At 49.9% G+C, this 21,640-nt stretch overlaps 2 protein-coding genes and 3 pseudogenes across 4 annotated transcripts in view; 3 read left to right on the top strand and 2 right to left on the bottom strand.

Annotated features, from left to right (window-relative positions):
- RT1-O1l1 (RT1 class Ib, locus O1 like 1) overlaps positions 1-17,360 on the bottom strand; it is a 37,462-nt gene extending 20,102 nt beyond the window's left edge. Inside the window, exons 1-8 of one of the 3 annotated variants that reach the window (XM_039099256.2) lie at positions 15,759-17,360; positions 15,287-15,556; positions 14,850-15,125; positions 14,016-14,291; positions 13,768-13,884; positions 13,556-13,588; positions 13,390-13,437; positions 4,056-4,280 (exon numbers count right to left, since the gene is read on the bottom strand). In XM_039099256.2, coding sequence (XP_038955184.1) covers positions 13,394-13,437; positions 13,556-13,588; positions 13,768-13,884; positions 14,016-14,291; positions 14,850-15,125; positions 15,287-15,556; positions 15,759-15,834 — 1,092 coding nt within the window. In that variant the 5' untranslated portion in view covers positions 15,835-17,360 and the 3' untranslated portion in view covers positions 4,056-4,280; positions 13,390-13,393. Of the gene's footprint in view, positions 1-4,055; positions 4,281-12,994; positions 13,240-13,389; positions 13,438-13,555; positions 13,589-13,767; positions 13,885-14,015; positions 14,292-14,849; positions 15,126-15,286; positions 15,557-15,758 lie in introns of those variants that run through there. The other 2 variants (XM_039099255.2, XM_039099257.2) reach the window with 2 other exon arrangements.
- Positions 4,056-7,182, bottom strand: H2-Q7-ps1 (histocompatibility 2, Q region locus 7 like, pseudogene 1). The gene is given in 9 exon segments (XM_063279656.1): positions 4,056-4,280; positions 4,566-4,613; positions 4,736-4,768; positions 4,948-5,064; positions 5,192-5,383; positions 5,386-5,466; positions 6,025-6,300; positions 6,462-6,731; positions 6,934-7,182. Coding segments are annotated over 8 exon segments (1,089 nt in total). The 5' UTR covers positions 7,010-7,182; the 3' UTR covers positions 4,056-4,280; positions 4,566-4,569.
- On the top strand, positions 4,543-9,864 carry RT1-O2-ps (RT1 class I, locus O2, pseudogene; annotated as a pseudogene).
- Positions 13,313-15,509, top strand: RT1-O3-ps (RT1 class I, locus O3, pseudogene; annotated as a pseudogene).
- On the top strand, positions 19,129-19,857 carry Rps2-ps2 (ribosomal protein S2, pseudogene 2; annotated as a pseudogene).

Genomic DNA, 21,640 nt, shown 5'->3' with positions numbered 1-21,640 from the left:
GGGAGTCAGAGGAAGGTGAAGGGGAGAGGAAGAAGAGGAGGAGGAGGAGGAAAAGGAGGAGGATGAGGGGAAGAAAGGGTAAGAGGAAGAGGGGCAGAAGGAGGAGGAGGGGGAGAAGGAGGGGGAGTAGGAAGAGGGAGAGGGGGAAGAGGAGGAGGAGGAAGAGAGAGAGAGAGAGAGAGAGAGAGAGAGAGAGAGAGAGAGAGAGAGATATATCCAGGAAAGTGAGAAGAAAGGAGGTGGCGAGAGCACCCAAGCAAAGCGAGCTGGTGGTGGCTGGTGGGAAGCCTGAGAGAAGAGAAGCTTGGGGAGTGCAAGGGAAGCTCAGGGGCTGGAGAGGTTAAAGGGTAGTGGGGTGGGGGTAAGAGATACTTAGGGGAGCCAGTACTCTGTGGTGACAGAGGTTCTAAACGTGCCTGAAGCTGATACCCTTTAACACACTTCCTCATGTTGTGCCAACCCCAACCACAAAGTTATTTCTGTTTGCTACTTCATAACCATAATGTTGCTGCTGTCGTGAATCACGTGAATGAATATCTGTGATTTCCAATTGAGTTTGGCAACCCCTGTGGGAGGGTTGTTTGACCCACAGGTTGAGAGTCACTGCTGTAATAGGTAATGGGTGCTGAGAGAAACTGATACCTAGAGTCCCTTTTGATAGGCTAATAGGAATCCCAGTTAGGGATATCCTCAGGGCCTAATGGGTTGCAAATCCTATTTAGCTGTGAGAATTTTAATTCTTAAAATTGAAATAAGGAGATTAGAATACTACATTATGATACCATAGGACAGATTGAACGGGTCGTTAGGAAAATTCCCCATCTTTGGAAGCTGATGCTTTCAGAGAGTCCTGGGAACTCTGTAGTAAGAGTGTGGGAGATCCACATTCCTCTGTTATTGCTACTATGTAGCAAAGCAGCCAACCTCAGCATCCGGAGACTCCAACCCCTCCCACAGTGCCTGATATCAAGAGTTCTTGGTGACCCTGGCTCAGGAGCTCTCCCAGGTCACAGTTCAGTTTTCTTCTTGTTCTGTTTTCTCAAGGCTTCACTAGAGCTGTGGTCACATGAGATATGGCTTCCCCATATGGTTGCTGGAAAGGGCTCAGGTTCCTGCTGGTTGTCCTCAGGAGCCCTCTGTACCCTAGGTCTCTCTTGAGACTTCTTCATTAGAGAGAGGGAGAGAGAGCGAAAAACAGAAATTGAGAGAGAGAGAGAGAGAGAGAGAGAGAGAGAGAGAGAGAGAGAGAGAGAGAAAGAGAGAGAGAAGAGGAGGAGGAGGGGAGACAGAGAGAGAATGAGATATGTAAAAATATGCTCAAATATCCAATCCCAGATTGCAGCTCATCCACCATCCTCCCTGCATCACCGGTAGATTGAGCAGGTCCTGACCAACCCCCCCCCCCCCCCCCGCTTCCACACACACTAGGAGGAATTAATTTTACCTCTGCAAGGAGAGGGCTGAGTCTGAAGACCCACACCAAAATCTAATGTTACCCAACATCCTGTATGTCAGATGAACTTTTTACCTATCTTCTCCATTTTAAATCTTTAATTAAAAAAATTTCTTAAAATCAGGGACAACAAAGGAAGGCACAAGTCAGTATTTCTTGAAAGATCTTTATCAGAAAGTTGTTTTTAAAATTTTAACCATTTATTATTTAGTCTCTTGGCAAGCATCACACAAAAATTGCAGAACTACCTTGCTCAGGAGAGCTGTGAATTCTTGTTTTACTTTATGGAAGCTGTAAATATAGATGAGTGGATACAATTCTTGGTTGAGTCACAATCCAGAATTTGGGCATCCATATTTCCACGCTCAGACTAAAGAACCTCCGGGAGTCCCCATCAAACTAGCAGCTCACTTAATTCTATTCTCTATGTCGTTTTACAATTGTCATTTGCACCATAAAAAAGTGTTATTTTTGCCTTTATACAAATCTATCTTCGTTTGTAAAACGTAGTATTTAGTGACAGGCAATTCTATTTTAAAAAATCAAAGTTTATTTAAGGACAATGTCCATTTTATAATGAAATCATGGTTAAAATATTGATGTTTAAAAAAAATCACATTATAGCGTGTAAAGTTTGTTTAGAAGGCTGTTCACCATAGCTCTTGTGACAGCCTGAGAACACAGTTGTAGGTTTCCTGCGGACAGAGCAGAATTCACAGGGAGGCTGATGACAGCCTTGTCATTAGGTGTGTAAAGAACTGATGCTGAAGGGGCTGAGGGGTGGGATCGTGGGTAGGAGCTCCAGTTGCTCTGCAAGAGGACTGGGGTTACATCCCAGCACCTACACAACAGCTCACAACTGTAACTCCAGTTCCAGAGGATCTTCCTCCCTCTCCAGACACTAGGCAGAAAGGTAGTACACAGATACACAAAGGGTCAAAATACCCACATACATTAAATAAATAGATAATTTTACATTGAGTAAGTAAATACATACATACATACATACATACATACATGCATGCATGCATACATACATAACTGATGCTGAGAGCCAACTGTGTGGGGCTCCTCATAAACAAGACCCCTAGGTTACACAAAGTGGGATCACGTACTTCACCAACAACATAAGTGGCAGAGACCTCACTGCAGTCACTGCTGTCCCCACAGGACAATTAAAATGAGATACTTACTAGGCAGGTATAGTGGCTCATGCCTTTAACCCCAACACTCGGAAGGCAGAGACAGGTGCCTTGACATTGTCCACAGAGTGACCTCCAGGACAGTCAGAGCTACAGAGAGAGACCCTGCCTCAAAAGCAAACCAAGACAAACCAAAGGAAGCCACCGCCAAACGACCAGTAAATAACGGGAGGCAGCTTTGACGTCCGTACCCCCGTTTTCACGCGCAGAAGAGACATATGTATTTTCCAGTGAAATTTTGTATGAAAGTCAAGCCCTGGAGTGCTTTTCACCAAGAGAAACTCTGTTAGAGAGAGAGAGAGACAAAGAGAGAGAGAGAGAGAGAGAAAGAGAGAGAGAGAGAGAGAGAGAGAAGAGGAGAGGGGGAGAGAGAGGAAGGGGGAGAGGAGAGAGAGAGAGAGAGAGAAAGAGAGAGAGAGAGAAGAGGAGAGGGGGGAGAGAGAGGAAGGGGGAGAGGAGAGAGAGAGAGAGAGAGAGAGAGAGAGAGAGAGAGAGAGAGAGAGGCGGCATTAGTGTGTGGAAGTATTTTTCCTTACATCATACAGTCCTTGCACCACTTAGCTCCTGACTGACAGCAGCTGAGCCTTCTACATCCAGCAAGCCCTTCCATTGGAGAGCCCCACTGGGGAGTGTCAAAGCTGGAATGCGTTTAGCAAGTGCTGGTGTGAGAACCCAAAACAGTCACCTTTGCTCCCATTGAGTTGCTCCCCCACACCAGAAACTTGAGCTCAGGAACTTGTGAACCTGATGGATGTTTTCTGAGTGAGGGTGAATAGCATGTTACAAAGTGAGGCAGAGCAGAACACAGTCCCCACAGGACTGGATTCTCGTAGAGACCCTGCTGCTTTCTGTTGGTCCTACAGACAGGACTTAGACTCTGGAAGGTTGGGTGGAGGGAGGGAAGAATCTCAAGGCAAAGACCCTGGATGGGGAACATGTGCTCCTTGGAAGAAGTTCATGTTCTCAGCCCAGTGCAGGAACCTAGTTGGGCCTTGAAGGGACAAGGACGGAAAAACACTTAATGCCATGAGTCAGAGTCCCTAAAGGAGAATGAGACGGGTACCACTCACAGGAACCGGAACAGGCCTCTTCCTCCATACAAAGTCAAAAGACACAGAAATAAACACAGAAGAAGGGTGCAGAACCAGAGCTCAGACTGAGCCAAGGCTGACTTGCTGCAGATGCTTATAATGCTGGGGACAGAACAAGGCTAAGGTCGTCCCCCTGTCTCCTCCAAACAGTCTGTCTGGCCCTCGTTCCACCAAGTGACAAAGAGAAAAGATCTCAGGAGGACAGAGCAGAGGAGTGACCAGACCACAGCAAAGGACTCATGAGGTGGGCGCCAGATGGGCATGACCACAGCCTCCCCGTGTCCCACCTGACAGCACAGGAGACACAGGTTCTGGAAGGTTCTCCACATTGCCATTTATTTTCTCTGCAAAATTCAGAATATTCTCAATCCCTTAATTTACCCATTAATCAACCCCTCGGGTCAAAGATTTGTACAATCGAATTCACATTCAGATTTCTATGTTTGGTCTGGAAATGAGAGGCTGCAGTTCAGGGCAGCATGAAACTGACAGGATGTAGATTTCCCATCATGTCTGCTGGACCAGGAAGGAGGGCTGTGGAACGGAGAACAGGGGAGTTCAGGGCCAGGGCACTAGTGTTTCTCCAGGTCTTCCCATTGTGCACACAGATAAAGCAAATAGCTTTACATATTTGTTGTTTCTAAGTCAGAACTTGTCCCCACAGGAAAGCTATCTCTGGGGTAAAACACAAGAGTCAGGACGGTCAATCTGAAAACATCTCAAAGGCCCACCTCTCGTTCAAAGGTCTAAATCTGAGAGACCCTGGGACCCAGTCCTCTCCTTTGGCCCCAGGCCCAATACCAAGCCCCCAGGTGTCACCTTTTCAAGCCTCCAGAGAGGAGTCCCAGCTGTGGACACTGTTGCTGCCTGCAGTAGAAGAAATAAGACATGGGGAGAATGACAGGTGGGGATGGAGGGGCCATTATGGGCTGACCGAGCTCTAGCTTCACCCCAAGAGCCTCAGAGACACTCCTGCCCCCCACACTTACTTTGAGCTGGAGCATAGTCCCCTCCTTTTCCACCTGTGAGAAGAAAAGCTGTGAGAATTAAAGGGAGAGTCTAACCCTAGGAAGTTTCCAGAACTGACACAGACTCAGGTTAGAGACAGTAGCAATGGGGGTGTGGATGGGTTTCCCACTGATGGGGCAGAGCACACTTCTAAAGGAAGCTGAGAGAAAAATCAGACCCTGCCCTTTCCTACCTGTGTTTCTCCTCCTCTTCCTCACAACAGCCACCACAGCTCCTATGATGGTCACAGCTCCAAGGACAACCAGGACAGCAATCATGGCTGTGTTGGAGACAGTGGATGGAGGAGCCTCTGGGAAGGACAGGTACAGGAAATGAAGGTGGGGGTCATGACCCCAGCTCTCAGCCCTGACCAGCTCAGGGTCTGCAGAAAGCTCCAGCTTTCCCTGACCCCAGCTCTGCACCCACACCCTCCTTACCCCATCTCAGGGTGAGAGGCTCAGGCAGCCCCTCATGCTCCACATGGCATGTGTATTTCTTCTCCTCTCCAGAAGGCACCACCACAGCTGCCCACTTCTGGAAGGTCCCATCCCCTGCAGGCCTGGTCTCCACAAGCTCCATGTCCTGGGTCAGGTCCTCCCCATTCAACTGCCAGGTCAGGGTGATATCAGAGGGTAGAAGCCCAGGGCCCAGCACCTCAGGGTGACATCACCTTCAGGACTGGGGTGGTGGGTCACATGTGTCTTTGGGGGTTCTGAGGAGAAGAGTTGAAAAGTTCAGGCATTTTTCATTCTTCCTGGAAACTGCAGGTGCTTAGGTGATCCATCCCATGGAGGGACAACAGAGCTGGGTCCTGAGAGGGATCAAATACCCTCAGCAGCCTTCCAGATAGTCCTTTCTTTGGGAATTTCTAGGCATTCCATGTCTCTCATCACCTTTCGACAAAGAGAGTCCTGCTCCAGACTGGGTGGATCTGAGACAGTCAGTGTGGCCAGTGTCAGACCCCAGTGTGTGCAGAGAACAGGGCCCCAGAGAAACGACTGCTCCAAAGGACTGAGGGGGCTACTGTTGGTCATTCCAGGGATCGTCTCGGTTTCCATCCTGAAAGTGACTCTGAGCTGTCCTGAGAGAAGGGTACACAAAAAGGAGAGGAAAGCCCCTCTCTCCCTCTCAGATACTGAGTCAAGAAAACTAGAAGCCTTCCCTGTATCTTGAGGCTGGACAAAGGCAGGATTCTACCTTATCTCCTTTCTTTCCCAACCAGAGAAAAAGGGAGCTGAGGTGGGATTGTTTCTCACACTACACTACTTACCTAAGTGTTGCCAAGTTTCCTCCCAGTTCTCCAGTAATCTGTGGAGTGTTTCCACACACGTGCCCTCCAGGTAGGCCTTGTATTCCTCAGCTACACCATCCTGCTCCCACTCGTGTTGAGTGATCTGAGCCACTGCATCTGCTGCGGTCCAGGAGCTCAGGTCCTCGTTGAGGGTGATGTAATCATGGCCATCATAGGCGTGTTGATAGTGCCCGCTTTGGAAGCGACCATCAGGTCCCACATAGCACCCGTGCATATCCTGGATAGTGTGGGAACCTGGCCCAGGACATGAATTCAGTCCCTCCCATCTTCAGGAACAGCCCCCACCCCCCAAACCTAAAGTAAACCTCATGCACCCTGAGCGGATCCCATAGCCCTTCAGTGAGCTGGAGAGCGAACGTGACCTGAGACCTCTGACACCCAAGAGGGTCATTTACCATCTTGACTCTGGTTGTACTTGCGCAGCAGGTTCTGAAGGCAAGTTCGGAAATTCTGGGTGTGCCTCTTGAATATCCGAGTCTCCTTCTTCCAAAACTCCGGCTCCATTCGTTCCACCCACAGCGCGCTCGGCTCCGCTCTCGGATTCTCCGCGTCGCTGTCGAAGCGCATAAACTGCGTGTCGTCCACGTAGCCCACAGCGGTGAACCGTGGCTCCCCGAGGCCGGGCCGGGAAATGGCAGTGGCGAAATAACGCAGCGAGTGTGAGCCTGGGAACACCAAGCGGTGAGACCACGAACTCCTCTCCGGACCCTGGGCTGGTGCGCGGCCGGGGAGTGGAGCACGGCGCGGGCACCCGGACGCGGTGGAAAAGGGGCGGAGGGTCTGGTGGGCAACGCAGGGACGCTGCTTCCGCGGTGCCGCCCCCGCCCGCCCCGGCAGAGGCCTTCTCCCTTCTTACCCTTGACTCACCTGCGCGGTTATGGGTTGCGGCCAGGGCGGCCGCAAGCCATAGCAGCAGTAGAGTGCAATGCACAAGACTCCCCATTCTCACGTAGGGGGATCCAAGTGCAGTGATACAAATCCTGGGATTTGTAACTTGCAATCACAGCTACTTTTATCGTGTCTTCTAGGAACCTCTTCCCAGTGGCCGTTTCAGGTACTGTGTACTTGACAATGTACACAATGAAGGCAAGAGCAAAAGTGAAAGCAACCCAAGCCCCAGCTAAGCCCTCAGACCCTGAGAGCCACTCCTCAGAACTTGGGACTTTGTCCTGACTCCTTCCTTGGATCTGAACCCTGGCCCTGGGGGTCATACTGTAATCAGAGTGGAAACCTTCAGGGTGAGGGCAGTTGCTTTGCTCCTTCCCACCTCCACAGCCAACTCCATTGTGATGGCCCTCAGGTGGTCTGGAATGCAGTGTTGTCTTTAAAGCAGGAGGCTTGGGCCTGCAAGCACCACACAGTTTCCCACGCAGACCAGGGGTCTCTGTCCACCCCTAGTGGCTTGGGGTTAGGGTTAGCTCACACTGCCAAGCCCGACTGCTCAGGGATCTGTGTTCTAAATACATAAATGGCCCAAACAGCCTCGTGCTAGTCCCACAGCGGGTCCTACCTGGCTTCTGACAGGTTCCCCCTGCACTGGGGAAGTAACAGCCTTGCACACCAGCAGCAGCCTGTCAGCTTCTTGTTATTTCCTTCCTGCTGCAACTTCTTCCCTTGTTAGCCTGACTTCTCTCCAACCTCTCAGGAGCACTGTTACTGTGCGGACCCCATGCCAGTATTGTCTTCTGAGAAATGGGAAGATGTTTTCATCATTGTCCTGATCTCTAAGTTGCCCAGAACAGCCAACTACCCCAATATTCCCCTCTGAGGTCTCTTAACACTAAGAGCCATTCATCTACAGCTGTCTTAGACTTCTTCTGCTTATAGAAGTGCATGCACAATCGTACAAGCACATGCAGGAACATGCACAGACACACCTCATACACAGTCAGATGAACACACACATTCACAAACACATTTACACACAACAAACTCATACACACACTCACATTCACACATACTCACAAACACACATTCACACACACAACATTCACATACACACTCAAACATGTATTCACACAAATTCACACACATTCACATGTACACTCACAGACATATTCATACACACTCAGAAATGTTCACACACACTCACAAACACGCACACACACGCACACACTCTCACACACATTCACACACACACACACTCACACACATACAGTCACACACAATCTCCCACAGTTATTCCAACACACATATTCACAAACATATTCACACACTCACAGACAAACATACACACTCACACACACTCACACACACACTCCCTTCCTATCAACATGGCCTGTTGCCCTCCCTTTCCAGCCTTCCTGCTTCCTCTTGTCCTTGAGTCTGTGAACATGGCTGTCTCTTTTCCCCTCTGGGCTCCCCAGTGGAGCTCAGATGATGGCTTCAGCTGCTGCCCATTTTGGTTCTCCTTTCCCTGGATGGATTTGTTGGTTGCCTCCAATGCACTCAGAAGACTCCCTGTCACTCTCCAGGCCTTCCCATGATCCCCATCAGCACAGACAGTCTGAGGCCAGCCAGCCTGGGATTCTCCCTCAAGACCATGTCCACAACTGGAGTCAACTCCCTCCTTTAGTTTTCTGGCCTCTGGCTCACTGCACAGATTCTTATGCAATCTCTGGACCTCAGACCTCAGAGTACTGCTTTGCAATGCTAAGGAGAGCATTTAGACATCCCCTGAGGAGTGAGGCATCCTCACTCAGGCAATGTTGTGTGGCAAACTGAATCCAAGGAACTGTAAGAAGGGTCCCCTGTTTTATGCAAACCAGGCACTAGGAGACCCTCAGATCCTCTAGACTGTACTTGTGACTGTTTTGAATTTTTTTGTACAGCAGGCAGTGCTAAGTGTTCATGATCCTGTCTGGCCATGAGGTGCTGGCTCAGCAAGATGTAGGCCAAGCTGAAGCCCCATCAGCAGGTGTGGTTCTCAGGGCCTCGTGTAACTGCCTTGACAGCTCCTGCATCCGGAATACAAGGTGACAGTTTAGGCATCAGATGCAGGTGGTGTCTGCCCAAGCACCCTGGGAGGCTGAGCTATGAGTCTCCAAGAGTCAGGAAGAGCGGGGTTCCTGAGACTTTGAGCTCTGCATCTGGTAGCATCTCTGCTGCCTGCACCCTGGGTGATGGCTGCATTGAGAAGGCACAGAACTGCAAGCAGAGAATTTGAGGCAAGGCTTGTCTCTCTGCAGTTCAACCTCAGAGCTCTGTGGAGAGCCCTGACTTCATCAAATATCTCCCTGCCAGGGTGGTTGTGGCTTTCCAGGGCTGCATCCAACTCAGCTCTTGGTGAACTCACAAACTCCGAGCTCTCCGCGCCCCCTGCTGGTGCTTCTGTATGCTTGCGGATCCCATTCCCACCAGAGCACAGGCACCCAGTTTTTCTTTCCTCCATTTTTTTTTTAAGAGTAGAGTAGCAGATTTCCTTGTATTGGGATCCCCGAGGCCGGGCTGTGATATGGTCGTGGAGAAAGACCTCAGCCAGCAAGAGCATGAGGCTGTGAGCAGGGAGACCCGCCTCCCCTAACTTCCCAACCCCCAGTTCTTCCTGTGACCCTGGGCAGGTGCACTGCCCAGGAAGGGAGTGGGGGAGGGGCCTGGGATGCAGTGGATATGGGGCAAAGCAACTTGTGGTCAATGCAGGGTTGCAGCTTCCCTCATGCTTCCCCTTTTTGTCGTCCCCTCCCCTGACCCCCACTTTCCTGCAGATGCCATTTTCCTCTCTCCCTGACACTCTCTGGTAGGAGTCCTGGTCAAGGCCAAGGAGGACACCAGCAGCAGGAGCAGCAGCACGGAGCCATCAATCACAACTGGGGTTAGAGGCACATCTGAGTCCCATGGGCTGTGTGGACTTTATAACCCATGACCGTGTCGACACTGCTTGGTTCCCCAGGATCACACAACCAAATGGGAATGAGAACTGCCATCTGTCAGCAGTGCCCTGGCTGAAGGACCTTACACAGTTTAGGAGCAAAAGTGAAGCAGGGGAAACTGGGAATGCCCTTCTCTCTTCCCCACCTGACTGGACCTGCAGACTAAAAGTTTGCCCCGACACGTAAAATGAGAATACCTGGATAAGAAGTTAAGGATACTGCCTGGTGCTTCTTGTTGGGAAAACACCAAATGGGGGATGACTCAGGTACAGCAGGAGGGCCCAGAGTCCCTGGGGGCCCAGGATTAGGAGGCTGTGGTGGCTTCTGCAAAGGATTCTAAGGGCTGTTAGGGGACAACCATGGCAGTTGCTTCAGGTCTCATTGGAGGTAGAGCTGAAGAGGCATGGATCTTCTCCAATCTGGGCCCCTGGTTAAGGACATGAATACCAAGTCTTTGGAGAAGATCTACCTGTTCTCCCCACCCATTAAGGAGTCTGAGATTATTGACTTTTTCAGGGGTGCATCCCTAAGGATGAGGTTCTGAAAATCATGCCAGTGCAGAAGCAGACTGTGGGTGGGCAGCTGACCAGGTTCAAGGTTTTTGTTGCTATTGGGGACTACAGTGGCCAAGTTGGTCTTGGCATTAAGTGCTCCAAGGAGCTTGCCTCTGCCATCCAAGGGGTCACCATCCTGGTCAAGCTTTCAATCATCCTGGCGAGGAGAAGCTATGGGGAACAAGATTGGGAAGACCCACACTATCCTGTGCATGGTGACAGGCTGCTGTGGCTCTGTGCTGGTGCATCTCATCCCTGCCCACAGAGGCACTGGCATTTCCTCTGCTCCTGTACCCACGAAGCCACTGATGATGGCAGGTATAGATGACTGCTACACTTCAGGCAGGGGCTGTGCTGCCATCCTGGACTACTTTGCCAAGGCCACCTTTGATGCCATCTTCAAGACCTACAGCTACCTGACCCGCACCCGACCTCTGGAACATTGATACCCTGGCAGGAGATCACCTCCAAAGTCTTCTAGGTCTGTAAGATCCATCAGAAATAAAGACAGGACCTTAATACCAAGAGACACAGGCAAGCAAATCTCAGAGTTTAACGCCAGTTGATACAGAGCTAATTTCAGTTAAAGAAAAGCTTAGGTTCTGGTATTGTGGTACACACCTTTAATTCCAAAGAATGAAGGTAAAGTGAGGTTGTAGAAGGACGCCCTCCTGTTTGAACGTGATGTGCTATTGAGTGGCAGGAAAGGTGACACATCAGAGAAAGATTTGAGAATATAGGATGTGCCCAATTCTCTGAAGAATAGAGAAGAAAGGGAGCTACTGAGGGTAGGGACAGACAGTGCAGGAGGAACATAGTCCAGTCCAAGGAGAACATGCAGACATAGGTAAAAACAGAAAGAACAGAGAATCAGAAGGAGCCGGAAGATTAGAATACATTGGCAGAGTTGGGTTGAGGCCAAGCAGAGCAACTGAGAGGCTGAGAGCAAAGCCAGGTTGAATAAATCAGCTGGGAGTGGAGTTTCAGCCAGAACAGCTGAGTAGACCCAGCCATCCAGAGTTCAAAAAAACCAAGAAAAGTTCAGAGGGTGAAAACTCTCTAGGCCTATATTAGAGTATCTGGATGCTATAACCTTCAAGGACTAGGCCTAGTTACCTGACTGAGGCAGTAAGTCTCCCAGGCAACCATTACAATAGGACAATGAAAGATACTTTTACAACCCACTCTAAATACAATGTTACTTCAGCATCCTGTGAGTCAAATGGATATTTGCAGATCTTCTTGTCTTACGGATTTAATTAAAAAAAAGAAACAACAACAACATGTAACATCTGATACAACAATAGATGATACAAGTTTGTCAACTTTTCTCAAAAGTATCATTAGAATAAGTTGTAAAAAAGATTTATTTATTTTATGGATATGAGTACACTGTTGCTCTCTTCAGACACAACAGAAGAGTGTATCAGATCCCATTACAGATAGTTTTGAGCCACCATGTAGTTGCTGGGAATTCAACTCAGGACCTCTGGAAGAGCAGTCAGTGATCTTATCAGTTTAACCAATGAGCCAATTGTCCACCTGGTAAAGTGTTTTTGTTTTTGTTGTTTTAGTGTCACATTTGTCTTAGTCATTGTTCTGTGACTGTGAAGAGACAGGAGGACAATGGCAATTCTTATAGAAGAAAGCATTCGATGGGGCTGCTCTGCAGTTTCAGAGGTTTTGCTCATTGTAATCACATGGGAGGATGTTGGCATGGAAGCCGGCAAGGTCTTGAAGATGGAGCTGGGGACTCTACATCTGGTTCCTCAGGCAGCAGGAAGAGAGCCTCTGGGACTAGCTCTGGATTTGGAAACTTTTAAGACCACCCCAGTGACACACCTCCTAATCCCTTTAAATAGTGCCACTCCCTAATGACCAAGCCTTCAAGTCTATAGGCCAATGGGGGCCATTTTCATTCAAACTAACATACCTGGTCCAAAGTATGTAGGCCTATCATAATGTCAAACACATTCAATTCAGCTTCGAAAGTCCCCATAATCTGTCAGTCTCCAACACCTTAAAAGTTCAGAATTCATAGTCTCTTCTGTGACTCAAGACAATCTCCTAATACAACCTTTTTAGAAAGAAAATCAAGGTGCACGTGCTGTACTTCTACCACACAATGGCCCAGGGGGTACATTTTTGTTTCAGAAGGAAGGAAAAGCAGCAAAGTGAGGCAGTGTTAGATCACAGACTAAACTCCAGCTGGACAAACTGTAAACTACATCCCCATGTCTGACGCCTAAGCTCTCTTCAGATCTCCAAGTCCTGTCAGCTGTGTTGTATGCAACACACTTCTCTGTCCAGGCCGATTGACACCTGCTAGCGATTTTCCTGCTCAAATCATGAAGATTGGCTTCTCCCATATCTTGGATTCTCTAGGAAACTCCAGGTCTTACTTTCATAGCTTCCCAAAAGGACTCTCTCCACCCCATTGTCACACAAGATCCCATAGAGAACTCCTGTCCCACCTGACACTCGCACAGGAAACACAGATTCTGGAAGGTTCTCCATCTGCTATTTATTTCCTTCACAATGCTCTGACTGTGCTCAATCCCTTAACTTCCCCACCAGTGAACTGCACAGGTCAAGGAGTTCACATTCAGATTCAGATGTTCAGTGTGGAGGTGAGGAGAGGCAGCCCAGGACAGCCTGGAGCTGACAGGATGCAGATGACCCCAGTGTCTGTTGGACCAGGAAGGTTGACTGTGGAAGGGATGACAGCCAGTGCAGGTCCCACGTGGCAGCTGTCCCAAGATAGAGAACAAGAGTCAACACTGTCAGTATGAAAACATCTCAAAGCCCCACCTCTCATTCAAAGGTCTCAACCTGAGAGGCCCAGGAACCCAGTTCTCTCCTGTTTGCCCCAGGCCCAATACCAAGCCCCCAGGTGTCACCTTTTCAAGCCTCCAGAGAGGAGTCACAGCTGTGGACACTGTTGCTGCCTGCAGTAGAAGAAATAAGACATGGGGAGGATGACAGGTGGGGATGAGGGGCCATTATGGGCTGACTGAGCTCTTTCACCCCAAGAGCCTCAGAGACACTCCTGCCCCCCACACTTACTTTGAGCTGGAGCATAGTCCCCTCCTTTTCCACCTGTGAGAAGAAAAGCTGTGAGAATTAAAGGGAGAGTCTAACCCTAGGAAGTTTCCAGAACTGACACAGACTCAGGTTAGAGACAGTAGCAATGGGGGTGTGGAGGGGTTTCCCACTGATGGGGCAGAGCACACTTCTAAAGGAAGCTGAGAGAAAAATCAGACCCTGCCCTTTCCTACCTGTGTTTCTCCTCCTCTTCCTCACAACAGCCACCACAGCTCCTATGATGGTCACAGCTCCAAGGACAACCAGGACAGCAATCATGGCTGTGTTGGAGACAGTGGATGGAGGAGCCTCTGGGAAGGAAAGGACAGGTACAGGAAATGAAGGTGGGGTCATGACCCCAGCTCTCAGCCCTGACCAGCTCAGGGTCTGCAGAAAGCTCCAGCTTTCCCTGACCCCAGCTCTGCACCCACACCCTCCTTACCCCATCTCAGGGTGAGAGGCTCAGGCAGCCCCTCATGCTCCACATGGCATGTGTATTTCTTCTCCTCTCCAGAAGGCACCACCACAGCTGCCCACTTCTGGAAGGTCCCATCCCCTGCAGGCCTGGTCTCCACAAGCTCCATGTCCTGGGTCAGGTCCTCCCCATTCAACTGCCAGGTCAGGGTGATATCAGCAGGGTAGAAGCCCAGGGCCCAGCACCTCAGGGTGACATCACCTTCAGGACTGGGGTGGTGGGTCACATGTGTCTTTGGGGGTTCTGAGGAGAAGAGTTGAAAAGTTCAGGCATTTTTCATTCTTCCTGGAAACTGCAGGTGCTTAGGTGATCCATCCCATGGAGGGACAACAGAGCTGGGTCCTGAGAGGGATCAAATACCCTCAGCAGCCTTCCAGATAGTCCTTTCTTTGGGAATTTCTAGGCATTCCATGTCTCTCATCACCTTTCGACAAAGAGAGTCCTGCTCCAGACTGGGTGGATCTGAGACAGTCAGTGTGGCCAGTGTCAGACCCCAGTGTGTGCAGAGAACAGGGCCCCAGAGAAACGACTGCTCCAAAGGACTGAGGGGGCTACTGTTGGTCATTCCAGGGATCGTCTCGGTTTCCATCCTGAAAGTGACTCTGAGCTGTCCTGAGAGAAGGGTACACAAAAAGGAGAGGAAAGCCCCTCTCTCCCTCTCAGATACTGAGTCAAGAAAACTAGAAGCCTTCCCTGTATCTTGAGGCTGGACAAAGGCAGGATTCTACCTTATCTCCTTTCTTTCCCAACCAGAGAAAAAGGGAGCTGAGGTGGGATTGTTTCTCACACTACACTACTTACCTAAGTGTTGCCAAGTTTCCTCCCAGTTCTCCAGTAATCTGTGGAGTGTTTCCACGCACGTGCCCTCCAGGTAGGCCTTGTATTCCTCAGCTACACCATCCTGCTCCCACTCGTGTTGAGTGATCTGAGCCACTGCATCTGCTGCGGTCCAGGAGCTCAGGTCCTCGTTGAGGGTGATGTAATCATGGCCATCATAGGCGTGTTGATAGTGCCCGCTTTGGAAGCGACCATCAGGTCCCACATAGCACCCGTGCATATCCTGGATAGTGTGGGAACCTGGCCCAGGACATGAATTCAGTCCCTCCCATCTTCAGGAACAGCCCCCACCCCCCAAACCTAAAGTAAACCTCATGCACCCTGAGCGGATCCCATAGCCCTTCAGTGAGCTGGAGAGCGAACGTGACCTGAGACCTCTGACACCCAAGAGGGTCATTTACCATCTTGACTCTGGTTGTACTTGCGCAGCAGGTTCTGAAGGCAAGTTCGGAAATTCTGGGTGTGCCTCTTGAATATCCGAGTCTCCTTCTTCCAAAACTCCGGCTCCATTCGTTCCACCCACAGCGCGCTCGGCTCCGCTCTCGGATTCTCCGCGTCGCTGTCGAAGCGCATAAACTGCGTGTCGTCCACGTAGCCCACAGCGGTGAACCGTGGCTCCCCGAGGCCGGGCCGGGAAATGGCAGTGGCGAAATAACGCAGCGAGTGTGAGCCTGGGAACACCAAGCGGTGAGACCACGAACTCCTCTCCGGACCCTGGGCTGGTGCGCGGCCGGGGAGTGGAGCACGGCGCGGGCACCCGGACACGGTGGAAAAGGGGCGGAGGGTCTGGTGGGCAACGCAGGAACGCTGCTTCCGCGGTGCCGCCCCCGCCCGTCCCGGCAGAGGCCTTCTCCCTTCTTACCCTTGACTCACCTGCGCGGTTATGGGTTGCGGCCAGGGCGGCCGCAAGCCATAGCAGCAGTAGAGTGCAATGCACAAGACTCCCCATTCTCACGTAGGGGGATCCAAGTGCAGTGATACAAATCCTGGGATTTGTAACTTGCAATCACAGCTACTTTTATCGTGTCTTCTAGGAACCTCTTCCCAGTGGCCGTTTCAGGTACTGTGTACTTGACAATGTACACAATGAAGGCAAGAGCAAAAGTGAAAGCAACCCAAGCCCCAGCTAAGCCCTCAGACCCTGAGAGCCACTCCTCAGAACTTGGGACTTTGTCCTGACTCCTTCCTTGGATCTGAACCCTGGCCCTGGGGGTCATACTGTAATCAGAGTGGAAACCTTCAGGGTGAGGGCAGTTGCTTTGCTCCTTCCCACCTCCACAGCCAACTCCATTGTGATGGCCCTCAGGTGGTCTGGAATGCAGTGTTGTCTTTAAAGCAGGAGGCTTGGGCCTGCAAGCACCACACAGTTTCCCACGCAGACCAGGGGTCTCTGTCCACCCCTAGTGGCTTGGGGTTAGGGTTAGCTCACACTGCCAAGCCCGACTGCTCAGGGATCTGTGTTCTAAATACATAAATGGCCCAAACAGCCTCGTGCTAGTCCCACAGCGGGTCCTACCTGGCTTCTGACAGGTTCCCCCTGCACTGGGGAAGTAACAGCCTTGCACACCAGCAGCAGCCTGTCAGCTTCTTGTTATTTCCTTCCTGCTGCAACTTCTTCCCTTGTTAGCCTGACTTCTCTCCAACCTCTCAGGAGCACTGTTACTGTGCGGACCCCATGCCAGTATTGTCTTCTGAGAAATGGGAAGATGTTTTCATCATTGTCCTGATCTCTAAGTTGCCCAGAACAGCCAACTACCCCAATATTCCCCTCTGAGGTCTCTTAACACTAAGAGCCATTCATCTACAGCTGTCTTAGACTTCTTCTGCTTATAGAAGTGCATGCACAATCGTACAAGCACATGCAGGAACATGCACAGACACACCTCATACACAGTCAGATGAACACACACATTCACAAACACATTTACACACAACAAACTCATACACACACTCACATTCACACACACTCACAAACACACATTCACACACACAACATTCACATACACACTCAAACATGTATTCACACAAATTCACACACATTCACATGTACACTCACAGACATATTCATACACACTCAGAAATGTTCACACACACTCACAAACACGCACACACACGCACACACTCTCACACACATTCACACACACACACACACACTCACACACATACAGTCACACACAATCTCCCACAGTTATTCCAACACACATATTCACAAACATATTCACACACTCACAGACAAACATACACACTCACACACACTCACACACACACTCCCTTCCTATCAACATGGCCTGTTGCCCTCCCTTTCCAGCCTTCCTGCTTCCTCTTGTCCTTGAGTCTGTGAACATGGCTGTCTCTTTTCCCCTCTGGGCTCCCCAGTGGAGCTCAGATGATGGCTTCAGCTGCTGCCCATTTTGGTTCTCCTTTCCCTGGATGGATTTGTTGGTTGCCTCCAATGCACTCAGAAGACTCCCTGTCACTCTCCAGGCCTTCCCATGATCCCCATCAGCACAGACAGTCTGAGGCCAGCCAGCCTGGGATTCTCCCTCAAGACCATGTCCACAACTGGAGTCAACTCCCTCCTTTAGTTTTCTGGCCTCTGGCTCACTGCACAGATTCTTATGCAATCTCTGGACCTCAGACCTCAGAGTACTGCTTTGCAATGCTAAGGAGAGCATTTAGACATCCCCTGAGGAGTGAGGCATCCTCACTCAGGCAATGTTGTGTGGCAAACTGAATCCAAGGAACTGTAAGAAGGGTCCCCTGTTTTATGCAAACCAGGCACTAGGAGACCCTCAGATCCTCTAGACTGTACTTGTGACTGTTTTGAATTTTTTTGTACAGCAGGCAGTGCTAAGTGTTCATGATCCTGTCTGGCCATGAGGTGCTGGCTCAGCAAGATGTAGGCCAAGCTGAAGCCCCATCAGCAGGTGTGGTTCTCAGGGCCTCGTGTAACTGCCTTGACAGCTCCTGCATCCGGAATACAAGGTGACAGTTTAGGCATCAGATGCAGGTGGTGTCTGCCCAAGCACCCTGGGAGGCTGAGCTATGAGTCTCCAAGAGTCAGGAAGAGCGGGGTTCCTGAGACTTTGAGCTCTGCATCTGGTAGCATCTCTGCTGCCTGCACCCTGGGTGATGGCTGCATTGAGAAGGCACAGAACTGCAAGCAGAGAATTTGAGGCAAGGCTTGTCTCTCTGCAGTTCAACCTCAGAGCTCTGTGGAGAGCCCTGACTTCATCAAATATCTCCCTGCCAGGGTGGTTGTGGCTTTCCAGGGCTGCATCCAACTCAGCTCTTGGTGAACTCACAAACTCCGAGCTCTCCGCGCCCCCTGCTGGTGCTTCTGTATGCTTGCGGATCCCATTCCCACCAGAGCACAGGCACCCAGTTTTTCTTTCCTCCATTTTTTTTTTAAGAGTAGAGTAGCAGATTTCCTTGTATTGGGATCCCCGAGGCCGGGCTGTGATATGGTCGTGGAGAAAGACCTCAGCCAGCAAGAGCATGAGGCTGTGAGCAGGGAGACCCGCCTCCCCTAACTTCCCAACCCCCAGTTCTTCCTGTGACCCTGGGCAGGTGCACTGCCCAGGAAGGGAGTGGGGGAGGGGCCTGGGATGCAGTGGATATGGGGCAAAGCAACTTGTGGTCAATGCAGGGTTGCAGCTTCCCTCATGCTTCCCCTTTTTGTCGTCCCCTCCCCTGACCCCCACTTTCCTGCAGATGCCATTTTCCTCTCTCCCTGACACTCTCTGGTAGGAGTCCTGGTCAAGGCCAAGGAGGACACCAGCAGCAGGAGCAGCAGCACGGAGCCATCAATCACAACTGGGGTTAGAGGCACATCTGAGTCCCATGGGCTGTGTGGACTTTATAACCCATGACCGTGTCGACACTGCTTGGTTCCCCAGGATCACACAACCAAATGGGAATGAGAACTGCCATCTGTCAGCAGTGCCCTGGCTGAAGGACCTTACACAGTTTAGGAGCAAAAGTGAAGCAGGGGAAACTGGGAATGCCCTTCTCTCTTCCCCACCTGACTGGACCTGCAGACTAAAAGTTTGCCCCGACACGTAAAATGAGAATACCTGGATAAGAAGTTAAGGATACTGCCTGGTGCTTCTTGTTGGGAAAACACCAAATGGGGGATGACTCAGGTACAGCAGGAGGGCCCAGAGTCCCTGGGGGCCCAGGATTAGGAGGCTGTGGTGGCTTCTGCAAAGGATTCTAAGGGCTGTTAGGGGACAACCATGGCAGTTGCTTCAGGTCTCATTGGAGGTAGAGCTGAAGAGGCATGGATCTTCTCCAATCTGGGCCCCTGGTTAAGGACATGAATACCAAGTCTTTGGAGAAGATCTACCTGTTCTCCCCACCCATTAAGGAGTCTGAGATTATTGACTTTTTCAGGGGTGCATCCCTAAGGATGAGGTTCTGAAAATCATGCCAGTGCAGAAGCAGACTGTGGGTGGGCAGCTGACCAGGTTCAAGGTTTTTGTTGCTATTGGGGACTACAGTGGCCAAGTTGGTCTTGGCATTAAGTGCTCCAAGGAGCTTGCCTCTGCCATCCAAGGGGTCACCATCCTGGTCAAGCTTTCAATCATCCTGGCGAGGAGAAGCTATGGGGAACAAGATTGGGAAGACCCACACTATCCTGTGCATGGTGACAGGCTGCTGTGGCTCTGTGCTGGTGCATCTCATCCCTGCCCACAGAGGCACTGGCATTTCCTCTGCTCCTGTACCCACGAAGCCACTGATGATGGCAGGTATAGATGACTGCTACACTTCAGGCAGGGGCTGTGCTGCCATCCTGGACTACTTTGCCAAGGCCACCTTTGATGCCATCTTCAAGACCTACAGCTACCTGACCCGCACCCGACCTCTGGAACATTGATACCCTGGCAGGAGATCACCTCCAAAGTCTTCTAGGTCTGTAAGATCCATCAGAAATAAAGACAGGACCTTAATACCAAGAGACACAGGCAAGCAAATCTCAGAGTTTAACGCCAGTTGATACAGAGCTAATTTCAGTTAAAGAAAAGCTTAGGTTCTGGTATTGTGGTACACACCTTTAATTCCAAAGAATGAAGGTAAAGTGAGGTTGTAGAAGGACGCCCTCCTGTTTGAACGTGATGTGCTATTGAGTGGCAGGAAAGGTGACACATCAGAGAAAGATTTGAGAATATAGGATGTGCCCAATTCTCTGAAGAATAGAGAAGAAAGGGAGCTACTGAGGGTAGGGACAGACAGTGCAGGAGGAACATAGTCCAGTCCAAGGAGAACATGCAGACATAGGTAAAAACAGAAAGAACAGAGAATCAGAAGGAGCCGGAAGATTAGAATACATTGGCAGAGTTGGGTTGAGGCCAAGCAGAGCAACTGAGAGGCTGAGAGCAAAGCCAGGTTGAATAAATCAGCTGGGAGTGGAGTTTCAGCCAGAACAGCTGAGTAGACCCAGCCATCCAGAGTTCAAAAAAACCAAGAAAAGTTCAGAGGGTGAAAACTCTCTAGGCCTATATTAGAGTATCTGGATGCTATAACCTTCAAGGACTAGGCCTAGTTACCTGACTGAGGCAGTAAGTCTCCCAGGCAACCATTACAATAGGACAATGAAAGATACTTTTACAACCCACTCTAAATACAATGTTACTTCAGCATCCTGTGAGTCAAATGGATATTTGCAGATCTTCTTGTCTTACGGATTTAATTAAAAAAAAGAAACAACAACAACATGTAACATCTGATACAACAATAGATGATACAAGTTTGTCAACTTTTCTCAAAAGTATCATTAGAATAAGTTGTAAAAAAGATTTATTTATTTTATGGATATGAGTACACTGTTGCTCTCTTCAGACACAACAGAAGAGTGTATCAGATCCCATTACAGATAGTTTTGAGCCACCATGTAGTTGCTGGGAATTCAACTCAGGACCTCTGGAAGAGCAGTCAGTGATCTTATCAGTTTAACCAATGAGCCAATTGTCCACCTGGTAAAGTGTTTTTGTTTTTGTTGTTTTAGTGTCACATTTGTCTTAGTCATTGTTCTGTGACTGTGAAGAGACAGGAGGACAATGGCAATTCTTATAGAAGAAAGCATTCGATGGGGCTGCTCTGCAGTTTCAGAGGTTTTGCTCATTGTAATCACATGGGAGGATGTTGGCATGGAAGCCGGCAAGGTCTTGAAGATGGAGCTGGGGACTCTACATCTGGTTCCTCAGGCAGCAGGAAGAGAGCCTCTGGGACTAGCTCTGGATTTGGAAACTTTTAAGACCACCCCAGTGACACACCTCCTAATCCCTTTAAATAGTGCCACTCCCTAATGACCAAGCCTTCAAGTCTATAGGCCAATGGGGGCCATTTTCATTCAAACTAACATACCTGGTCCAAAGTATGTAGGCCTATCATAATGTCAAACACATTCAATTCAGCTTCGAAAGTCCCCATAATCTGTCAGTCTCCAACACCTTAAAAGTTCAGAATTCATAGTCTCTTCTGTGACTCAAGACAATCTCCTAATACAACCTTTTTAGAAAGAAAATCAAGGTGCACGTGCTGTACTTCTACCACACAATGGCCCAGGGGGTACATTTTTGTTTCAGAAGGAAGGAAAAGCAGCAAAGTGAGGCAGTGTTAGATCACAGACTAAACTCCAGCTGGACAAACTGTAAACTACATCCCCATGTCTGACGCCTAAGCTCTCTTCAGATCTCCAAGTCCTGTCAGCTGTGTTGTATGCAACACACTTCTCTGTCCAGGCCGATTGACAC

The sequence above is a fragment of the Rattus norvegicus genome, chromosome 20 (assembly GCF_036323735.1).
Source record: "Rattus norvegicus strain BN/NHsdMcwi chromosome 20, GRCr8, whole genome shotgun sequence".
NCBI classification, from domain to species: domain Eukaryota; kingdom Metazoa; phylum Chordata; class Mammalia; order Rodentia; family Muridae; genus Rattus; species Rattus norvegicus.
This window is presented reverse-complemented; position numbering and strand designations above follow the sequence as displayed.